The sequence below is a fragment of the Epinephelus moara genome, chromosome 15 (genome assembly GCF_006386435.1).
Source record: "Epinephelus moara isolate mb chromosome 15, YSFRI_EMoa_1.0, whole genome shotgun sequence".
NCBI classification, from domain to species: Eukaryota; Metazoa; Chordata; class Actinopteri; order Perciformes; family Serranidae; genus Epinephelus; species Epinephelus moara.
The window spans coordinates 2878736-2890484 of NC_065520.1; the positions used below are offsets into that span (position 1 = coordinate 2878736).

The 11749-nt window shown below is 39.3% G+C and overlaps 1 protein-coding gene across 2 annotated transcripts in view; it reads left to right on the forward strand.

The window, feature by feature from the left end:
• atp7b (ATPase copper transporting beta) overlaps window positions 1–11749 on the forward strand; it is a 50498-nt gene that overhangs the window by 22609 nt on the left and 16140 nt on the right. For both annotated transcript variants that reach the window (XM_050063301.1, XM_050063302.1), the window contains exons 3-11: window positions 1291–1521; window positions 1602–1765; window positions 1871–2032; window positions 2121–2194; window positions 4804–4987; window positions 5366–5599; window positions 6864–6955; window positions 7036–7163; window positions 9408–9562. In XM_050063301.1, the coding sequence (XP_049919258.1) occupies window positions 1291–1521; window positions 1602–1765; window positions 1871–2032; window positions 2121–2194; window positions 4804–4987; window positions 5366–5599; window positions 6864–6955; window positions 7036–7163; window positions 9408–9562 (1424 nt within the window). The remainder of the gene's footprint in view (window positions 1–1290; window positions 1522–1601; window positions 1766–1870; window positions 2033–2120; window positions 2195–4803; window positions 4988–5365; window positions 5600–6863; window positions 6956–7035; window positions 7164–9407; window positions 9563–11749) is intronic.

The following is an 11749-nucleotide window of genomic DNA, read 5'->3' on the forward strand; positions in this document are numbered from 1 at the left end:
CACACACTGAGCGAGCCGCCTGTTAATGACGCTGTGGGCTAATGGGCATGTAGCTACTTCCATGTTTCAGATGATACGTCATGTTTGTAGTCGACAAATGAGAGTTTACATATCACCTTGGGTTCATCCTTCACCTTCTCAAAATGATCCCACACTTTGGATTTCCTGCCCGACATGTTATCAACTAGCGTGTGTAATAACCGCAGGTACCAGCCCTGTAAATCAGGGGCCATACACATGCCATGTTTTTAACCGCCTGGAAAATGTGAGGTCGGGCGCTGGGCACTACTCTTGTGCCTCTTCTGTGCCAACTTTCAAGAGCGCGGCGGCAGGTTGCATCTGAGGCTGCTAAGCAACCTTAACAAGCATCGTAAAGCCTATTTACCTGAAATCCTGAGTGCAGAGCTGATCTTCTTCCAGGCGCTGTTTATAAGTGTGTAGGCCCATCGTCTGTGGGGCAGATGTAAAGCTGTAGCCTTGCACTACCATGTAGCCTAGTCCTGCACTAACATGATCAACTTTTTTCGTGTTTATCAGACTGAATATTTACAGAGGAAGGGAAAGATATCTGTCGGCTGTGACTGGTTTGTAATGTGACTCCTGTCTGACTACTTTCAAATTAAATTCCCACATGGTCCAGTCATATAGGTTTTGATTTATTTTGACAAGGTGCAGCTCCTAATAGAGTTTCACGATTTTTTTTTCTCTTTTCTGCGACTAAGCGACCAATGAAATCTTGCCAACTAATGAACTTTCTGGTTGGTTGACTAACATTTGGTCCACTATTAGAGGGCAGCCCTACTGGAGGGGTACCTAGAGTGTCATAGTTGGACGTGTAGGGCCACTTACCAAGCGTCAGTGTTTGATAAGTTGGGAGTGAGAATGTTTTGAGTAGTGAGCGTACACCTAGATAAATGAGATGTGGATTGTATTGGAGTTGTGTGAGAGTTTGTAAACAGATGTTTTAATATAATTTTGCCCTGACAATTCATCAAGAATTTTGTCAATTTTGGATTTCTCATTCACCGTTGAGGCATGCCAGAAAAACAATATTTTCTTCATGATTTCAGCATAGCACAGGGTGAGTAATTTATATACAAATAATCATTTTGGTGGGTAAAGTATTCCTTTAAGTACAGTACTTGTGTTATTGTTACTTTTCACCACTGAAACAGGTTAGCAACTGCAGCATATATCCTGCAGTTTGTTATTATATTTAAGGATACTGATGCACTAAGCTGTACATCTAAGTATCATACTGCCACTGACTTTGTTCCTCCTCCTCTACAGAACCTGCATCAAAGACCCTCCAGGGTCATGTTAAGTCCAGGCCTGTTAACTTTGGACTTTCTGACCTTTCTGACTTGCAATTTCCCAATAAGTCGGGAGTCAGCAATGGCACTGGATCACAGGCAACCTCGGCCAGCGAGATTAAAGTACAGAAATGCTTCATTTGCGTAATGGGAATGACCTGTGCCTCCTGTGTGGCCAACATTGAGAGGAACCTGCTCAAACACAAGGGTGAATCAAGCTCAGGTGTTGTTGTATAATATTTGTTTTAGTTTAGAAATGTAATGACAGTATTTTACTGTGACTTATAGGAATCATCACCGTGTTGGTGTCACTGATGGCTGGGAAGGCAGAGGTGAAATATGATTCAGAGGTCATAAATGCTGCTGCTGTAACTCAGCTGATAGAAGACTTAGGATTTGGTGCCAAGCTGATAGAGGAAAATGCGGTAACACATGGGAAACTGGACCTCACTGTGAGTCAACTGAGAGGAATATAATAGATTTACAATAGATGATACACATTTTCGTCCCAAAACACCACAAAAAAGTCATGTCTTTCCACCATTTCTCCCTGGTAGATAACAGGCATGACATGCGCATCATGTGTCCACAACATTGAGTCCAAGCTCACCTCAACCAAAGGGATCCAAGGGGCCTCTGTCGCCCTGGCAACCAAAAAAGCCCAAATCCAGTTTGACACAGAAGTGCTCGGACCTCGAGATATTATCAAGATCATTCAGGTTATAATCTCCTATACTTCAGACTGTATTTTAAACCACCTCTCCTGCTGACATTACACTGCATCTTAGTTTCTATTTCTCGTTCCAGAGCCTTGGTTTCGAGGCCAGTCTGGTGAAGGAACGCTTCAAAAACAACCTCGATCACATGGAAGAAATTCGACAGCAAGTATCTGGTTTAAAATTGTTGTAATCAGAATGAGTGCACTCTTGTTGTTTCATTTTTAAAAACACTGGCCTTCATGCATCACAAATACCTATTAATTTTCATCATAACACAAACACACTTACCTTTGATGATAAGGGCAGATTAGATTAAAAAAAACTGCCCAGCACATGGCAGCAACAACCTGTAACTACCATTACTGTACTACTATTACTTTAGATTTGATGCACTAAATGATTGTGTATCACCCCAGATGGGATTCAAACCCATAATCCCTGGCTTAGGAGGCCAGTGCCTTATCCATTACATATGGGGCTGTACAAACATGAAAGTGTCCTCATCGTATCATAGAAATCACTATTATCATGTTGTCTTGGTGGTGTAGTGTTACTTTGCTAGACCTTTCTGATCTGTGGAGGACAAAACATGACTTAAGTATCAATGAATAAAAGTAAAAACAAATAGAGAAATAAATAAATACATAAGTGCATAAATAAATAAATGGATAAGTAAATACAGGAATAGATGAATTAATCAATAAATATATGAATAAATACAGGAATAAGTGAATAACTGTAGAAATAAATACAGGGATAAAAAAATAAATGTTTGAATAAATACAGGAATAAACAAATCAATATATAAAAAGAAATATGATGAAATAAATAAATGCACAAATAAATACATGTAATATACTTTAAAAATATAAATGAATGTATAAATAAATACAGGAATAAATGAATATGTAAATAAAGAAAATAAATTCTGAAATAAATATACAGATACATACATGCATACATAAAAGAATAAGTGAATAAATAAAAATCTTGATAATCAAATAGGACATATATGAATAAATAAATTAATAACTTAAATTCATTTCTGTATTTTGTTGTAAAATTCAACAGCAGCAGTGACACTAACTGTGTTTCAATCCACCTCTTTTTATGCGCAATATCACCATGTGCTTAAAGAAAACCTAAGAGGAAACACCAAAAATTAAAAACAAAATCTTAAAATATTACAAAATTTTTAACCCTTGGAGAAGGTGGAAAAGTTGGAGTATCAATAAAGGGTTAATGCGACTAAGTGCAATAGAAACAGATACAGCAAATAATGTGAATAAAGTGATTATGTACAGTCACTGCAAGTGGAAGCTCTTTGTGCTGTTGCTTTTAGGATGCTTGCATATGCACACAGGGCTGTTAGCATTAGGCTCGTTCAAGATGAGCCAGGCCTGCGCAGATTTGATCACCGGCGATCGGCGCACAATGCATGCCGCTTAGTTTTGTGTCCAACTTCATCCCGACTTGCTCTGAGGTATTACAAAAGTGGAGGATGATAAAATTGCGAGAGCAAGGCGGCCGCAGTTTTTAGAGCCAGGCGCTGCAGTTGCTTGCTTTCCACCGACTGCACCGCCTGGCTCTCACCTGATCTAACAGCTGATTGGTTTAGATGTCGACTCAACAAGATGACGTTTTAGATGAACTTTCAATTTTTGGTGAATTTCAGAGATTTAAATTTTATTTGTCTGATTTGAAGGTTTATTCTGTGAACAGAAAACATGTTGTGTGACTGATGGTGAAGTTTAGTCATCAGAGACTAAATATATTCATCATAAGCTCTACAGAGTCTACTGTATATTAACTTAGACTGTTTTAATTATTAACCAAGCCTGTTTAACAACACAGAGACTTGTGGTCAGTGGGATGTGAGGATTCTTATAATAACATCTGTACAGATGTGAAGCCCTGATTATATCTGACTGATCTGTAATGAAAGCTGTTGTCTTGTATTTTTTTCCTCTGAAAATATGAACCTATAGTCAAACACAATTTATTTAGCCTGTGTAGTTGAGGCGTCAGGTCTGCTCCGCAGCAGCAAACTAATGTAATGCTGATTTACATGAGAATTCATGTAAAATAGAGGGTGAACCATTAACATAAATTACAGAGCACCTGTAAAGCATTTTAATAAATCAATCTATCATAATTAAAACAATTAAAGACTGAGAACAAATTTATACATATATAAGTCTGACAATATTTTTATAAATTGACATCATTCCAGACAGGATGTGAGTGTTTCTGTGACTTCCTGTACAGACTGAAGGCTGCTGGAAACTGTCGGGAAACTGTCCGACTTGGCCGCAGCTTTTTGTCACTGCCTCCTGCTGCAGCCGCCTGGTCTCGTCTACTTTCCAGGCGAGGCGCAGTTCGTCCCTAATGAGCCTATTATTACACATCCATTGTTTTCCTTTTTTTGAGGTTTTTCAGGTGCTTCTTTTATACGAACAGCCTGGTTTAGCCATGTTAATCTGAGTTATTGGCCCAGCACACTTTCTCTTGGGCTACTAAACTGAAACTCACCCCAGATGGGACTTGAACCCACAATCCCTGGCTTAGGAGGCCAGTGTCTTATCCATTAGGCCTCTGGGGCTACACTTGACTTTGTTGGAGCTATATAAATATATATATCTCACCAAATATAAGTAATATGTTTTTAAAAAACATGTATATATATATATATATATCACTAAATATAAGATAACTAATATGTTTTAAATAAATAAATATTAATTATTGAGAATGAAATAACTTCTTTGCAGGTGGAAGAACTCCTTTCTGCTCAGCCTTGTTTTCGGCCTGCCTGTCATGGGTCTCATGATTTACATGATGGTGATGGACAGTCAGCACCAGGAACACGGAGGCTCCATGCCTGAGGAGCAGAACATACTGCCTGGCCTCTCCCTCCTCAACTTGGCCTTCTTCCTGCTCTGTACACCTGTGCAGGTAAGGGTGCACAATATTATCTGGTACTGGGACCTTCATAGTATCTTCTTAATATTTAGGTGAGCTGTACATGGGAATGCAAGTGTAGGATAAATGCAGAGAGTTCATTTAGAGCTTTCTTTTTTCTTACCTCTGAAGGGTCTTGTGTCTTGTGATCCTACAACTTAGTAAATTTATATTTTCAACACATGCCTTAGAGCTCTTGGCAGCAGACTGCCTCACCAACCTGGGGTTCATAACCTGGCAAGGACTCTTATGAATGAAAATACCACCCATTCTTTCTTTGCTTGGCCTTTAGCAGCAGGGACATTCATCAGAGAGATTTTGTCCTGAGATTGTGGTTTTAATTCAAACATTATCTGTTTTTCTTTCCCTTAGATCTTTGGAGGCCGATACTTCTACATCCAGGCATACCGCTCATTAAAACACCGCACAGCCAACATGGACGTGCTGATTGTATTGGCCACCTCTATTGCCTACATCTACTCCTGCGTGGTCCTCATTGTAGCCATAGCGGAGCGAGCCAGCCAGAGCCCCGTCACCTTTTTTGACACTCCACCTATGCTGTTTGTGTTCATTGCGCTGGGTCGATGGCTGGAGCATGTTGCAAAAGTAAAAAAAACATGAGACTTGTTTTGGAGTTCTCACCCCAATTGCCAAAAACAAAGCTGACATTATACATTTCTGCAAACCACGGATATGTTACACGTTATTGTATAGTGGATACATATGGAATCATATGGTTAGGTTTAAGTAAAAGTTGGAAAAGATCATGTTTTGACTTAGAATACCCCGTTTTGGGGGCAAAATCAGCAAATCACCTGTTCGGAGCCTATAAAGATGCCCAAAAAACACAGAAGAGTTGCTAAACAAAACACCCATGTTTGGAGCCTAAAAAGCCACTGGAAAAACACAGACAGGTCACTACAACACACCTATGTTTGAAGCACAAAATGCCACCGACAAAACACAAACGGGTTGCTGCAAAACACCCGTTTCAAACCTAAAAAGCTGCTGAAAAAACACAGACTGCTACTGAACCCCCATGTTTGGAGCCTAAAAATGCAGCTGGAAAAACACAGAAAAGTCACCACAAAACACTCATGTTTGGAGCCTAAAAATCCACTGGAAAAATCATAGACAGGTCGCTATGAAACTCCCAGATTTGGAGCCTAAAATGCCACCAGGAAAACACAGACAAATTGCTACAAAATCTTCATGTTTTCAGCCTAAAAAGACAGGTCGTTACAAAATACCCAAGTTTGGAGCCTAAATTGCCGCTGTAAAAACAAAACATGAAACATACAAATGTATTCGTGGTTTGCAGAAGCATACAACACCAACATTTTCTTCTGGATACTGGGCTGAAATTGTCTCTTTTTTTTGTACAAGTGTCATTTTGTTGCTGCTTGAAACTTTAAAAGTTCTCTTTTTCAAATTCATAAATTTGTTAGTGATAAGACTGCTACATTGGAGTGTGCTGCTAAATTAAAGGTGCAATGTGTTTCATTTTGAAACTTCATTCATTTATTATAACACCTTGGACTAATCACCAGAAACAAATGAGATCATGGACAACATAGCTGTTGATCTTCTATGTCTTGCCAGTGGTATTATTGAACCACATTTCCCACAAGCCCTTTCTCTGCCATCTTACACAGGCTTGAGAAGGACGGCTCCCTCTTCATGTTGTTTGTTATAAAGTGGGTCACTAAATATAGATGACACTGTTCTTTGTTTCCAGTGATTAAACTTATGTTACATGTTTGTAATCTATTATTAAAGATCTAAATACGACACACTGCACCTTTAAATAATCCATAAACATGAGCCCGGACCTTTTTTTAAAATTTGTTTGTTGTTTCTGCATTTTTAGAGTAAGACCTCAGAGGCTTTGGCCAAATTGATGTCACTTCAAGCCACTGATGCCACTGTGGTCACTTCAGGACCTGACCACTCCATCATCAGGTGAGACGCACACGATACTCTGAGCAGTTTACAGATTAATATGCTGGATTTGTAACTGTATGTACATTTGTGTACTTCAGTGAGGAGCAGGTGGTGGTGGAGCTAGTGCAGCGAGGCGACATCGTGAAAGTTGTTCCAGGAGGAAAGTTCCCCGTTGATGGGAAAGTGATTGAGGGAAGCTCCATGGCAGACGAGTCCTTGATCACAGGTAGGAGGAAGTGTGGTGAATGTATATCCCGCTGACAGCTGGTTATGGACGACATGAATTAATGCTTCCAGATTGCTGGCTGTTTGAAGCAGGGACATAATTTATGGGAGGGGCACAGGGGACATGTCCCCCACACTATTGGACCCAGATTTATTAGTTTTGTATTTTTCATTAATTTTTTATTTCTATTTTACTGGTCTTTAAAAGTGGTTGACAGTATTATAGTGGATCTTGGTGGGTCTTAAAGTGTCTGGTTTAAATATTATTAGAGGAGATATATTTTAAAATCTGAAGCTCCATGGGGTTTAATGGAGTTACATTTTTAGTTTATAGTATAAAAGTATAAAAGAGACATAAACAGTACATTTATGGCCTACGTCGCTGTGAGCATTTATACTTGTGCAGTGGTGTGTCTGTGTCACTGTGCAGTTACACTTTCAAAACAGTAGTCGGTGGCTGGGTTTCTGTGAACTGCTGTAAAGTTTAGTTGATTCAAAGCACACATTAAACACACATTAAACATGCTAATGTTTTTAGCACCAACCTATGGAATTTTACATTGTATGAATTAGTGCAGCAGCTAGCAGACTTTTCCTAAACTCATATGAAGCCAGGGACAACAGCAACATTTAAAAAAGGTAACGTTACAAAATTTGGCTCCATTACAAGTCACAAGGTTCACTGACAAAACAATTGTCTTATACTAAACACATTTTCCAAACAGATATAAAATGCTAATGTTATTAGCACAAGCCTATGAAATTTGCCATTGTTTAAATTAGCCTAGCAACTAGCAGAGATTTCCTCTTCTCATATGAAGCCAGGATAAATCACACACAAGACTTAAAATGCTAATTCTGTGGAGGCTTTACTGTCTTCACAATTTATTGTTTCTATCTGTAAAATAAAAGTAAATAGAAGCTTCATTTGTCATCACAACGTGTAGTTACATTTCTGGGAGGTGCACGTCAGGCATCAGGCTATGGCGTAGACTACGGCGTAGGCTACGGTGTAGGTTACAGCGTAGCCTCTATGTCGACGCAGAGCCTACGCTGTAGGTACGCCGTTGATTCGACGCAGAAGGGTAAATCCTGCTCTAAGGGAATTTCTCTAACTGAGACACACACATCCACTTGGACTGAAGAATAAACTGATTTGAATTTTTGTGGTCAAAGGTCAAGGTCATTGTGACCTCACAAAATATGTTTTTGGCCAAAACTCAAGAATTCATACACCAATTATGACAAAACTTCACACAAATGTCTCATAGGATAAAATAATGAAGTGATAACATTTTACATCCAAAAGATCAAAGGTCAGCTTCACTGTGATATCATAATGTTCTGCATAAAACACTTTTCTGGCCAGTATTCAATATCATATCTCAGGAACAGAGGGGGAGACATTTGGTCAGATACTGAATTGTGTAACACTAATCTTGGGTGTCCACCTTGAAACTGTGCTGATTGTATAGATTCTCTGTGCTGCTGGGGGGAAGCATCCATGTTTTCACAGACATGGATGTAAACTGTAAGAGAAAAGTCTAGTGTGATGTGTTTTGCTCTAAAATATATTGTGTTCTGTTCTACCTTGGGTAGGAGTATCTGGAAAACTAAATCCCTTTTGAGGCTCTGTAGCTGTACTAACTGTACCCACCCCCCACACATTTGAAATCAAAATTCAGCCACATCTTTGATGCACTGTAGTTTTTGGGAATTAATTCAAGAGTTTCTTGTAGAGAAGCTAACAAGTTAATTATCGTAAAAGCAAGGCATTTCTGCAAACTATTAGCCTTTGAGAAAAGTGTTAACATCAGCTTCCTGGTGGCTGTTGTTCAACACAAGCAGCAAACACTGCAGCAGATTCACAAATGTGCCCATAAATGTGAGCTCTGACTGAAACAAAGCAGTTAAATTCAGAGATCAGTCAAGTTTGTTTTTGGCTGTTTTTACGTTTGTAAGTTTGCAACAATCCTGCTTGATTTCAATTTAGAATAGTTATACTTACCATTTGGTAGTGTTTTAATGGATGCATTAGCTGGCACCATTTACCTCCAAACCATTAAGGACATAAAACCCAATTTTACAGCCTTAAAATTAAGTTTTGATAAAACAATCACAGAAAAAATATTTCAAGAGCTTTGTTCATTCTGTTTGCAGAAGGACTTTCTAAATTAACCATTTGTATAATTGGTGAAGTTTCTTTGGTAACATCTTTTGTGGTCTGCCTTTCTGCTTCCATCAGGTGAGCCGATGCCTGTCAGTAAGAAGGTGGGCAGTTTGGTGATCGCCGGCTCTATCAACGCTCACGGTGCCCTCCTGGTGGAGGCCACTCATGTCGGTGCAGACACAACTCTGTCTCAAATAGTTAAACTGGTGGAAGAGGCCCAGACCTCGAAGGTAAGAGGCAGTTTGAGCTTGATCCTCTCATTTATAGCTTTATAAAAAAAAGTGATGGTCAGTGTGCGGGGTTCCTTCTTTTCTTTCTGAGTTGATGTTTTCACAAATGAAAACACAGTATGCTGCTTGAACTGCAAAAAGAAAAAAAAAAGGTCACGTTTGTCCTTTAATATCAAATGTGTTACCATTCAAACCTGTTTTGTTATTAAACAAGAAAAAAATCTGCCAGTTCTTAAAGGAATACTTAAAAAAAAATTTAAGTAGGGATGTATAAGGCGGAGTCCTGCACAGGTTTGTTTTTGAAAACCTGCACCCGCCTGTAAAGTTCAGTCCCAGAACTGACCTGTTACCTATCATTATGTCTAAGTCAAAGCCGCACCCGCCCACACCCGTGAATAAACACACAGAGGCTACAGTCACTTGCATTAACCTGGGTTCTCTGTTTTTTAACTACAAATCCAGTGGAGGAACAGTGTCTTTCACTGGCTGTGCTCGATGCTGAGATGGTGAAAACATTAAATCACTGCCAGGTTAGGAAACATTTTAGCATGCTTCTTCCACCACCATAAATCCTCAAAAGGATCCTCCTTGAGTGTCTTGAACTCGATGTAGGTTGCCACCTCATCCTCAGGCTGCAAAGTTTCATCAGTGGAGTCCCATACGTCGGTGACAAATGTAACAACAGGGCCAAAGTTTCAACTTGTGTCACTGACTTTCAAAATAAAAGGAACTGTGGCTTGATAATGGTGATTTAGATGTCAAAATATTACACATATACTGCACATCTTTTTACTTTGTTTTATTTTGAAAAATAAAAAACACCTGCATGTAGTACATTTTTGCAATGTATATTTTACATTTTTTATATATGTATGTATTTTTATTTATTTTTTACCTGTTACACAGCTTTTTGTGGGTTACCCATCAGGTACCAAGCCCGGTGCAGGACTCTGGTATAAGGTACCTATCCATAGTCAGTGTATTACCCACAGTAGGTGTCAGTGGACATACCCCCAGTTTGGGCAGCAGCAAAAAATTGTTTTGCCATTTAAAAAAATCAATATCAGTTTAAATGTATGCTATATGTAGAATATTTTCACCTTGTTGTCAGAGGGTGATTTTTAATGGGGGAACTGAAGCTGTTATATTGATCTCTTCAAAACCATCTTCTATTGCTGCTTCGATCAGTTGTCATTGTGTGACAAACAGATTCACTAAAAGTCACACACTAACACAGACAAACTTATTGATTGAGGCAGTGGAAGACCTGCAGCTCCTGTGTGCAGCAAGCTAAAATTGCAATTTTTGTTAATGGAGTCTGGGGTTGAAGAGATCAATATAACAGCTTCAGTTCCCCATTGGAAAAGTCTGTCTGACTGCAAAGTAAAGTGGTGAAAATATTCTAATCACAGCATACACCTAAGCTGATATTGATTTGTTCACTTGGCTTAATACATTTTGCTGCTGCCCCTGACCACATCAGTGCATTGCTCAGCTTCAGGTACTCCTGCCTGCTTCTCCAAACTCTGAGTGCTCTGATCGCTATCTACTGTAGGTATTATACTGACTATGGAAAAGCACCTCATACAACCTCACTTCAAAAGATCTGATCCCTTTAAAATTCAACATGCCGTTTCAGATTTTCTAAAAAATTAGTGTCCTGGAAAGAGAAAAATGAGGACAATTAATTAAAGGGACATTGTGTAACATTTTCAGTTGTTTATTGGCAAAAATTGATGTCTGCATTCATAAATATGTCATCACTGGTGTACTATTACCTCCACCAATAATCTGACTTATTCTCGTAAAAGGAGAATTTCGGATTTGTTTGTACATTGTGTGGGCAAGTCGTCTAGACACCTAGTGCGCATGCGCCCGCGCGTGCAGCCTGTTGCAGTCGCTCCTGCTTGTTTTCTTGGTTTTTTTACTTTTTTGCTTTATTAAGTTTGGTATTTGTGCTGGCTTTTTGAGATTGTCATTTTGAAACTGCGCCCTCTCAAAACAGCTGATTGAGGAGAGTTGTACTCGTTTTCCTCACCCTGGAATTACTTATTTCATTCGGACCCGGCACCATTGCGCAACAACTTCATGGCCGCATTGTTTACTCCAGAGATCAGCTGATTGCGCTGAGGCCGGCCGGCTTGGCGGCCGGAACATCGGAGATACCAGCTGAACTGTGGAGGAAAA